Source organism: Echinops telfairi, unplaced genomic scaffold, assembly GCF_000313985.2.
Source record: "Echinops telfairi isolate 266 unplaced genomic scaffold, ASM31398v2 ScPeMD7_5592;HRSCAF=6446, whole genome shotgun sequence".
Taxonomy (NCBI): domain Eukaryota; kingdom Metazoa; phylum Chordata; class Mammalia; order Afrosoricida; family Tenrecidae; genus Echinops; species Echinops telfairi.
Window position 1 is genome coordinate 24619951 of NW_022109491.1, and position 11211 is coordinate 24631161.

General features: G+C 58.6%; 1 protein-coding gene across 1 annotated transcript in view; it reads left to right on the top strand.

Moving 5' to 3' along the window:
- The window catches only part of NOL4L (nucleolar protein 4 like), a 92591-nt gene extending 83333 nt beyond the window's left edge, over positions 1 to 9258 (top strand). Inside the window, exons 6-11 of the mRNA XM_004697918.3 lie at positions 432 to 700; positions 2255 to 2440; positions 2545 to 2736; positions 2916 to 3038; positions 3227 to 3428; positions 5166 to 9258. Coding sequence (XP_004697975.2) covers positions 432 to 700; positions 2255 to 2440; positions 2545 to 2736; positions 2916 to 3038; positions 3227 to 3428; positions 5166 to 5386 — 1193 coding nt within the window. The 3' untranslated portion in view covers positions 5387 to 9258. The remainder of the gene's footprint in view (positions 1 to 431; positions 701 to 2254; positions 2441 to 2544; positions 2737 to 2915; positions 3039 to 3226; positions 3429 to 5165) is intronic.
- Positions 9259 to 11211: the final 1953 nt, after the last annotated feature.

An 11211-nucleotide genomic window follows, 5' to 3' on the forward strand; every position in this document is an offset into this window, starting at 1 on the left:
CGGCTGTCGGCTGTCTGAGGGCCCACCGTGCAGCCAGGCCTGCTTAATACCGTGGGAGAAATGTGCCAAGGGCTAGGGCAGTGCTGCGCAGGAAGGAGAGCATGGGCAGGCTGGGTCCCGGGGGGCAGGTGGGCGGTGGGGCAACCCTGGTCGGGGAGGCGGGTGCAGCGTCTGCGGGCTCAGAGACACCCGCACCCCAACCTCCCCCAGGCAGAGGCAGCGGCCACTCTCTTAGCCCTCCAGGTTGGGTCCGCTTTGAAGCTGGAGGTGTCCTTGTGGACTTGGCGTACAGAGGGGACCCCCACCCCGTGCTATCCTGGCAGAGGAAGCCAGCATCCCTCAGCGAGACTCCCAGAGGCTCCAGCGCGGGCAGCCTCGCCCCCTCGTGCCCGGGGCCAGCGCTGCGTCCTGACGGCCGCCTCTACTTCCAGACGACTCCTCCTCGGAGAGCGGCAGCGGCAATGGCTCCTCCACCCTGAACCCATCCGCTTCGAGCAGCACGCAGGGCGACCCCGCCTTCCCCGAGCTGAACGGCAACGGGGCCGTGGCCCCCATGGACTTCACGGCCGCCGCCGAGGACCAGCCCATCAACCTGTGCGACAAGCTCCCGCCAGGGACCACACCCTCCTACCCCTCAGACGGCTGCAGCACGGACGGACTGCGGAGCCGGGTCAAGTATGGGGTGAAGACCACCCCAGAGGTGTGTGCCCGCCTGCCCCTCGCTGTTTCAGGGCTGAAATACTGAAACTACAGACCACACACACACCCGCCCCCTGGGCAGGGCAGGGCAGTGCACTGTGGGGGGGGGAGGGGGACACGAAGACAGGGGTGCCCCTCATTTTCCTTACTCCTCTGTGTGGCTGTCCCATCTGTGAAGTGGGCTTGGGATCCGGGCCAAGGCCATGGGGGGTGGGGGGGGGGAGCTGGGCTCGTGGGACAGGTGGCCCAGGTCCACACAAAATGCCCAAGACCTCACCTTTCACAGCTCCCTCCACCCACCGGCTGGAGGGGGTCCAGCCAGGACAGTTTGTTCCCATTTTACAGATGGCGCAGGAAACAGCAAGGCCTCTATGGGAGTGCCCCAGGACCTGGGTGGGCAGACTTCCCTCTAGTTAAGTCTTCGGGAAGAGACGGAGGAGGAAGGTGACCAGGACAGGAAAACTGCCCCCCCCCCCCCCTCCGCCCCCCCCTACTGATCCTGGGGCTCTTCTGCTCCCGGGGTTAGTTCATTCCCCTCCCCGGCCTGCAAGGAGAGAGGAGAGGCTGGGGGCTCACCTGCCTTTGCAAGCTGTGGCTGTCTCTTTGTGTCAGACTAGGAGCTGCCAGCGCTGGCTCGGTGAGGGAAGCGCTCCTCTAGGCAGGGTCCTGGGGATAGGGAGTAAGACAGGAGCAGGGGTGTCCCCACCCCCACCCCCAGGCAGCCTTGGTCTCCCCTGATCTGTGGGAAGACTGCTTGCCCAGGGCCACATAGCCAATACCTCACCCTGGAAAAATGAAATTACCCGGGAGGCGGGAGGGCCAGCCCTCACCCCCACCCCAGGGGCCAGGGACCTGGGGAGAGAGGACAGAGGGTAAGATACAGGAAGCCCTGGGGTCAGAGGATAGTGTTTGCTGTGAGCCCCTGGGGACTGCCCCATCCCAGGGCTGACTGGCCCAACTTACCTGCTAGTTGCTGACCCTCTGAGGGCGGGGACAGTGTCCACAGGACTCTTCCTCCAGTCAGCACCTGAATGATGAAGGTGCACACATCCCCTGGGGCAGAGGGCCTGCCTGAGCCAGTGAGGGCCTGTGAGGACACAGAGTTGCCCGGGATGGGGCGTGGGGGCTTCGCCCACCCTCCTCTGGAGAGCAGGAATCCTCCCCTTTCTATGCACCTTGCCCTGGGGCTTCCAGGGCTGCACAGGCCCAGCGACCTGTGCAGAGGTCCCTGCCCCTTAGCTACCCTCTTCAACAGCACGCAAGGCGCTCTGGCCACAGCACACTCACCTTTAGGATGCAGCCCCTTAGGGGTCAGGGAGGAAAACCCGAAGCCAATCAACTCCCTGCAGAGAGGCTTCCTCTGGTCCCTGCCCCTGAGAGGCTACCTTCGGATGGGCTGGGGAGGGCAGGCAGGAGGGCTGGCTTCTGCCCTCCTGTCACATGTGAAGGAAGTGAGGGGGCCTGGTCGCCACCTAGTCCCCACGCTGGCCACCTGCAGGAGAGGACGATGGAACTGTGGGGGCTCCTGGCCTGACCGCGGCCTGCACCTCTCCAGTCGCCCCCCTACAGCTCTGGGAGCTACGATTCCATCAAGACAGAGGTCAGCGGCTGCCCAGAGGACCTGACGGTGGGCCGGGTGCCCACGGCGGACGATGATGACGACGACCACGACGACCATGAAGACAACGACAAGATGAACGACTCAGAGGGCATGGACCCGGAGCGCCTCAAGGCCTTCAACGTGAGCGGGGAGGGGGAGCGAGGGGGGTCGGGGGCAGGGCTGGGCTGGGCAGGAGGGGCGGGGCCGGGCGAGGCCTCACAGGCACATGGCCCCTCCCCCGGCAGATGTTTGTGCGTCTCTTCGTGGACGAGAACCTGGACCGCATGGTGCCCATCTCCAAGCAGCCCAAGGAGAAGATCCAAGCCATCATCGAGTCCTGCAGCCGGCAGTTCCCCGAGTTCCAGGAGCGCGCACGCAAGCGCATCCGCACGTACCTCAAGTCCTGCCGTCGCATGAAGAAAAACGGCATGGAGATGGTGAGTCGCCACCCAGCCCCCGGGCACCCCCAGTCCTGACCAGAGTCTGTAAGCAGCTGCACGGATGGGAGGGACACCGACTTCCAGAAAGATCCCCTTGGTCAGCCCGGCTCGCCCCCTCGCCTCGGGGGCAGGACCACCAAAGCCCTAGCACCAACTGCTCCCCTCTGCGCCTCCAGACCAGACCCACTCCTCCCCACTTGACCTCGGCCATGGCAGAGAACATCCTGGCGGCGGCCTGCGAGAGCGAGACAAGGAAAGCGGCCAAGCGGATGCGCCTGGAAATCTACCAGTCCTCGCAGGTGCCCGAGGGGTGTGAGCGGGCAGGGGAACCCAGGCAGAAGGGGCAGGTGGGCGAGTCGGGCCTCCTGGTGCACCAGGGCCCAGGAGGGTGAGGTGTTGGGGCAAGGTGGCAGATGGGAGTTCCCTGGATGCCCTGGGCTACAGCCTTCGACCGCCCTCGCACAGTGCCACCCTGTCCCCTCCGCAGGATGAACCCATAGCCCTGGACAAGCAGCACTCCCGGGACTCCACAGCCATCACCCACTCCACCTACTCACTGCCAGCCTCCTCCTTCTCCCAGGACCCCGTCTACGTCAACGGCGGCCTCAACTACAGCTACCGCAGTTACGGAGCCTTGGGTAGCAACCTGCAGCCCCCCGCTGCCCTCCAAACGGGAAACCACAGTAATGGTGAGTGGGCAGTGGTAGTCTGGCCTCGTGCTTATCCATGGGGGAGTTGGCCAGGGAGGCCGGGCCCCCCTGTTCTGGGGTCCTAGCTAGTCCCCAGAGGTGGACTATGCCATGCACTGTCTGCCCTCCTGGGTCCCCCTCCCCGTGGGACCTGTGTCATGGCAGGCTGTCGTAGACAGCAAGTTCACTGGCCCTGGTCCTCTCCAGGCCTCTAGTGCAGAGGCTCAGACTGCCCCTCTGCTCCTCATTGAGAGGGTCGCTGGCCCTGGGTCCCCGCATTGGTGACAGAGCTGGGACGTGGCCAGGCCTGGCCTGGTCCTGCTGTGGCGCAGTTGTCTGGAGAGCGACTCTGGGCAGGTGACACCCCTTTCCAGGCCTCATTTGCAAGACGAAGTGGTGTTTCATGAGGGCCCAGGGCACTACCTTAGCCCTGCACGCCCCACTCACTGTGCAGCCCTGGCCGGGAAACCTGGGTCTGTGCTCGGTGAGCTTGTCCGAGAGCCCCTCAGAAGCCCTGGCCCTTGGCTGAAAGGCCCGTCCCCAAGCTCATCAGGCCCCCAGAACCAGGGTGCAGGTCAGGTCCTGGGAGAGTCCTGCCAGCTTAACTTCTCATCCCTTCCTAATGCCTCTTAACCTACAAGGGGAAGCTGCTGGGACTAATCTCAGAGGTGGAGGAGAGGGCCCAGGGCGTCTCTCTTTCCAGACAGCCTCGCCCACCAGTCTGCACAGGGCTGTGTCAGGAGCCCAGGAGTCCAGCAGGAAGTGGTAACGAAGCCTCCACCTGATGCCCACGGCCTGTCCTGTCCTGGGACTGCAGTTGCCCGGGCCCCAGCCTCTCCAAAGGGATGAGGCCTGTGTGCACCTGCCCACAGAGGGGCTCTGTCCTTGCATGTCCCAGGCCTCAGTTTCAGCCTAGGAGCCCTGCTTCCATCGAGGTGGGTGGTGAGCTCCCCAGGATAGCTTGTGGCTGGTAAGCACTGGTGCCTCTCAGAGCAACAGCACCCCGCAGCCAACTGGCCATTTGAGTCCCCTGGGTGGTACCTGGCGTGGCCTCAGTTCCTGGCTGCCAATTATGGGGTAAGATGGAGATGCCATCAGTATAGATGGAATTGGGCCCTGCCAGCCTGGCCTGCGGTACTGTGCCACCTGGCCTCCCTGCCCTAAGGAACCCGAGCCTGCCATGGGGATGGCTCCAGATCAGATTGGCAGCAGGACAGCCTCCTTCCTGGGCTCTAGCTTCCCCCAGAGAAGGAGTGAGGCGCTCCCAGCACTAGTGGTGGAAAGGTGGAAAGGCTGGGAGGAGGGTAGAGGGGAACTGTGGGGGCGGCCATACCAGATGGCCCCAGAGGGAAGCAGCTCTGGTCCCAGGGTTTCCTTAGGGGAGTCTCAAACTCTGGGCTGCTGTTCCAGCCACCCAGCCCCACGCCTTCCTACTGGTTTCAACACTTGGAGGAAAGACGGGGCTTTCTACTCTCACAGAGAGTGGTAGTCTTGGAAGCCTATTACAGGGTTTGCTATGAGGTCAGCGTTCTGGGGAGGGCCACCTCCTCCTCGATGCCTGCAGACTTGGGCAAGAGGAAAACGTCCTGAGGATTAGAAAACCCCGAGGGAAGGCAGGGCCTGTGGCCTCGGCCCCTTCTGGCCTCAGCAGGTCCCAGGACAGGGTGGTATGCCCCATCTTCCCCAGGGTCTCTCGTCATGCCTGTCCCTTCCCTCCCTCCCACGCCCCTCCCACAGGGCCCACGGACCTCAGCATGAAAGGCGGAGCCTCCACAGCCTCCACCACGCCCACCCCCACGCCTTCCAGCACCAGCACCAGCAGGACCATGCCCACCGCCCAGCTCAGCCCCACGGAGATCAGCGCCGTGCGGCAGCTCATTGCCGGCTACCGGGAGTCGGCCGCCTTCCTCCTGCGCTCCGCAGACGAGCTGGAGAACCTCATCTTACAGCAGAACTGACAGCCCTCGGGTGCCCGGGGGCACCCCGGCCTCTGTGCCAGGTGGCCCGTGTGGTCCTGGACAGAGGCGGGACCTGAAAAGCTGTTCTAGCCACACTCCAAGCACCTGAGACTTTGGGCACAAGGACACTTTTTGGTTTTTTGGGGGTTTTTTTTGAATCTCGCCACACGGGTGCTCTGACCTGCTCGGAAGAGGACATGGGCAGCTTCAGAGGGGCCGCCCAAGCCGGCGCTGACCCGGCCACAGCTCTATCTAGAAAAAACTCTCGTGGACCCTGATGTTAGAATCCTGCCCCCGATAATTACCTTTCAAGTCTTAGGTGAGCAGAATTGCATATTTATTGAGAAAGGCAAAAGTGGACCCTCTTTCCCTCGACCCTTAGTAATTTATTTTTCTGAAAATGGATTTCTTTTGTGTTTGTACAGATTGCCAGTCTGTGTCTGTCTGATCCGAAGGGTGTGTCCCTGTGACCTAACATTCCATAGCACTACACTGATGCAGGCTGGACCGCTGGGGGGCACCAAGGGCACCACCCCTCAGGCAGGAGGGTCTCTCACCCCCACTGCAAAGCAAAAACAAGCCAGGCGGCCCCCACCCCATGTTCCCGAAGTCCCCAATCCACGGCCACCGTATTCTACCTCACACTCCAGCGTGGGCTGTTTCCAGGATGCGCCTGAGCCCGCTCCCACCGGCTGTCTCCCCACCCCTCTGCACAGTGTCTGTCTGCTGGGGACTTTAGTCCAGACTGGGGGCCCAGGATCTTGCCCTTGGAACCAGTCCCCTTAAGCCCCCTGCCCTGCCCTCTCAGCTGCTCTGGGGGACAGAGTGGGGGGAGTGGGGGCGGTGAGCCAGAGAGCAGGCCCCTTGCTCTCATCCTGCCCCCCATGAACTCGGGAAAGGGCCTGTTCTTCAGGGTGAGTGCTGACATCTGGCAGTTGGGGGCGCTCCTGGCCCCCTGAGACTGGAACAAAGGGATCTGCCACCAAGGCAGAGAAGCCACCTGGGTGGGCCTAGGACCAACCCTCCTTCCCCAGGCACCTGACTGGAACAAACCCATCACCCCTGGAGTGTGAAAAAGGGCAAAAGGCGAGGCTGGCCTGGCCTCCTCCCTCTCCATAGGCACTTCCTCGCTCAGTGCAATACCTCCCAGTGCTGCTAAAACATGGGCTCCCCAGACCTCAGCAGGCCCCAGCCCCGCTGCGCCCCCGGCAGTAGCCACCAAGTGCAGCCCTGCTGCCCACCCTGCCCAGAAGGCAGGACCCCTCTGTTGCCTTTCCTCTCTCTGAACAGAGACCTTGGGAGCTGGGGCCCATTGTCAGCTGCCCCGGGGGAGGTGTGGGGAGAGACACTCAAAGGTGGATGCCCCCACCCTGCCTCGCATCCATGACTTCACTGCGGAAGGCAGTTAGGAAGGCAGGGCCATCCCACCCCATGCTTGCTTCCACCCCTAGAGGCTGGGGGTGGTCTCTCTCAAGTGGCCTCTTAACACCCCACCTAGCCACACCTGCCTTCCTTCCATGTGACCACACCCTGAGCTCCAGTGCCCAGGCCTCCCGCCACACCCTCTCCAGCGCTGTACCGCTCCAGACATTTGAATTTGTGTAAATATTTATTTTTGTGTGTGAACAATACGACAGAGTAATCAGTAGATCATTTGGAAAAATGTTAACCCAGGCAATTTGTGAGACTCTCGTGTTAACCAATGGCAGAGACAATCGCCGCCTTAGAGTTCTTGTTCTCGCTCGCTCCCTATCGTCTCTCCTCCTGGAGGCTGCACCCAAGTGACATGCGTGGCTTGCGTTTCTTGGCAAACAGGCGTGAGAAGGGACAATTGCTCAGAGTGCGGCAGCGGCTGCGGCTTGGAAGTCCGTGGTCTAGTTGGAGCTGCTGTGCTGGCTGCGGGGGGGCTGCTGATGCAAGGGTGCAGCTCGGGGCAGGGCCTTGGCTTTGTAGAGAAACAGCCCTGGGCCCTATGGCCACCCCAGGACATTGGATCTGCATGTCGTTTTCTGCCCTCCCCGCCCCCATGGCTCCCTCCAGGGAAGCTATCCCCAAGCCCTGGCACTGCAGGCTCCCCAAAAGTGGAGCAAGTTGTTGGTGTGGAAACAGGATTGCATTCGCTGGTTCAGGGAACTTGTTTTACTTTTGTTGTTGACTGTGCAGCCCCCTCCCCCCTCCTGACTCAGAGAGCAGCGACACGCTGGCTCTGTTGAAGCCCACCTGCTCACCGCACCCCCCACCCCCAGGGGGGGTGCTGCCCTCCTAAGTCTTGCCCCACAGCTATGTGAGCTCTTTAGTCCACCCGTTGGGCTCCTACATTCAAAGGGAAAAGGCAAGAGCAGGGGCTGGCCCAGGAGAAGTGGGGCTGTGGTCTTCAAGGAGAGCCTTGATAGTGTGTGACCCACCGGAAACCCAGTGCACCCCTCACTGCTCCTTAAAGGGATGACAAAGGGGGACAGGCAGGGGGAGGTGGGAGGGTGGTGGAGGATCCCTGGCAGGTAGGACCCACCCACCCCTTCTCCCTCCTCCCACCCCCACCCTTCTGAGGGCCACTTCCAAATCCAGGGGTGGTGACCGGGTTTAACTAACCAGTCCATTTTCAAAATGCTGCTTTGAACTCAGAGGGTTGATAAACTTTTCATTTGTAATTTTTTGTAAAACTTTTTACAAGATAGTAAAGTATCTCCCCAGAACACCAGTTTCAATCCGTCCATGGTCCATTTTTATATCATTTAGTGGTGCTTTAGAAACTTGGTTTTTGTTGTTTCTGAGCCAGCCGGCTCCATCCTTTTTCGCCTGTATCTACCTAAGACCAATGTGAACCTTTGTATTTTTGCTCCTAATTTTGGACTCAGTGAAAGTGTACTGTTTACATGTACAGATGCCCCATCCCTGTGTGTTCTGCAAGACCTGCTCCCGAGGAGGAAGCTGCACCTCACTCCACTCATCTGCTTAGCATAGCCACAAAAACAAACCTCTCTTTTTACCTACTGTTTCCACCTAAAACAAATCGCCTACAGCACGTAGAACTCCAATTTGAAGAACCTTTTTCTAAGCTCAGAAATCCTTTCTGCATGTCAGGTGGCCTGTGCGCCTCTCTTGTGGGGTCCGTGTAGAGAAGGGGTCAGACTCGACCCCCAGGGGTCTCTGGGTGGCAACAGTGCAGGTGGGACATGGTTGTGGCGCTGCAGGAAGGGCAGAGCTGCCTGGGACCGGCCTTCACAGCCAAGTCACCTGGGATTCAGGGACAACCCAAGAGGTCACCAAGCTGCTGGTGGAATTGAGAGGCTTCTGGGAAAGGTGTCCCACACCTGAGAGAAGTGAGACTTCCCTGGGGCAGTGGGGGGTTGGGCCCAGCACAAGCGAATCTTCTGGGGAGGGGCGAAGGCCCCACACTGTAGCCAGCGTAAGGCACTTAAAGCAAACGGTGGTGGCACCAACTTTTCAAGGTGACCCTTTATTACTGAATCAATGGCCTCACCTCTAAATTCTATTTTTACAGATATGCACCTATGCAACTTAACGTGGCTCTCCTAAGCAGCTGAGGACTTCCTCCTCAATGCTCTCTCAAATAATGTGTTCTATAGAGTGAGTTTTTCCAAGTACACGTGGCTTAATATTTTAATTCTTAGAATGTGTCTTCTCTCTGTGATGCAACTCAATTCTGTTTTGTTTGTGGAATGACTAGCACAGGCCACCCCCTCGCCCTGTCACTTAACAAAGACCAATGAGCTGTTAGCCGAGCTGTGATCTCCATGGTATTACTTGCTAAATGCACTGATTTCATAAGTATGTGGAATCCTTTTTCTTTGGAATCTGTATATCATATATAAGACTGAATCTACTTAATAAACACTGAATAACAAACCCAAGCGCTGATTTCCACTGCGTCCCACCAACAAAGTACTTTGTCCGGTGACTTCTCTGCTTTGCAGACCTAGTGTTTTTGCTGAAATCCTTTTCTCCTGGCAGACAGCACCTTGGCCTAGCCCAACCATTCTCAACCTGTGGGTCTCGACCTCTTTGGGGGGTTAAAGACCCTTTCACAGGGGTCGCCGGATTCATGAGTAGCAAAATGACAGTTATGAAGTAGCAACGACAATAATCTATGGCTGGGGGGGGGTCACCACAACATGAGGAACTGTACTGCAAGGTCACTCACGGCATTAGGAAGGTTGAAAACCACTGGCCTAGCTAGTACTCTGGGGCACATATCCATTTGCACACACCTTGCTTCTCAGGGAGGGAAGCGGCCTTCCTTGACCAAGGACTTGAGGCGGGGTACACAACAAGCACTTGTGGGGACTGGCCAGGGACCTTTTGATTCCAGCCCGTGCCCCTCCACCCCCCCACCCGAAGTGAGGGCCCCCAAGGTCCTTGGGGGATAGGCCCAACCCCAGACAAGGCCTTGAACACAGCTGCTGAAAACAGATGAGCACTGGCCTTACAAATGCTATATAAACACACACTGTGGTTTTAAAAACCACCGCCACAGTCTGCATCAAATGACGGGTGCTTATAAGACCTTATTTTCTAACCACATAAGAATTTTCAACTAAAGTTTTAAACAATAGCCTAACAGGCAAGATTAAAAAACCACCCCACGGTCAGTTCCTACTGAAAAGTAGCACTGCTCTTTAGGGTTTCTAAGACTGAAGTCTTCAGGGGTGTACCCAGCCTTGTTTGTTCTCCCACGGAGCAACTGGTGGATTTGAACGGCTGACCTTGTGACTACAGCAGCAGCAGGCTCAGGCCACCTAGCCACTTAGTTTGCATGCCACTGCACGGAGGTTAGTGCGCCTGGGTAAGATTAATAAAGGTATTAGCAGGGAAGGTGAAAGTTGAAGGTGACACCAGGTCAATGCAGCCTTTTGTGTCCCTACAGGGACCAAGGGGAAGTCCTGGAACTACCTTGTCCAACCTAGAGTACTACTATGAACCTTTAAGAATCACTGAGAGACTAGTAAAATGCCACCACCTTGATCAAAATGCCCAACACACACACTCTATGGCTAGCACTTACCTTCAAAGAGTGCGCCAGCTGTACCAGCTTCATGTCCCGAGAAGCACCGTCTCCAGCCCAAGGCCAGCTGCCAACAGTGAGGACACCGGGTGGAACCAAAGGGTGTCCATGCCCCTCACAACAGTCTAGGGGCATGCGCTACAAAACGGGCAGCTCGCGCACTCAACGAAGGGAGCAGAGAGTATGCACAGATGGTACTTTTACAGGAAGACTCCTTTAAGGTACCTCCCCTTCCTCCCCTGACCAAGCTTTTGTATACACCCAGGTTTTCGTTACTGGCCTTATTCCCTACCACTAAAGTCCCAAATCCCACTGCCATCGAATTGATTCTGACAGAATTACGCCGTCAGGCTGCCGACTTCACAGACTACTTCTGAGAAGCGTAGTTAGGTTGTCACCTATCTTGGACATGTTCTCAAGAGTGACCAGTCCCTGGAGAACAACACAATGCTTCAGGAAGGGTTTTGCTTGGTTGTCCCACGAGTGGAACCAACTGATGGGCATTAGCAGCAATTCTGAGTGGGCAGCAGAGGGAGGGGTCAGACCTATAGCTCCCATCTGCTGCTCAGAGTCCATGATCCTGTGAAGGTGATCACGGCCACTGTAACTAAAGCAGCACCTCATCTACAGTGACAGACGGCCATTCCAGGCCGTTAGACCGACTGCATAGCGACAACAGGAAGCCTTGGGCATACTCCATCCTTGGTTTACTAGTAGTAATCTGTTAGGCCACAAACCCCACCCTCCCCAGCACTTGAGACAGCAGCCAGGGCCAGCAGGTGCTTTGGCCTGCTAAGCGCCC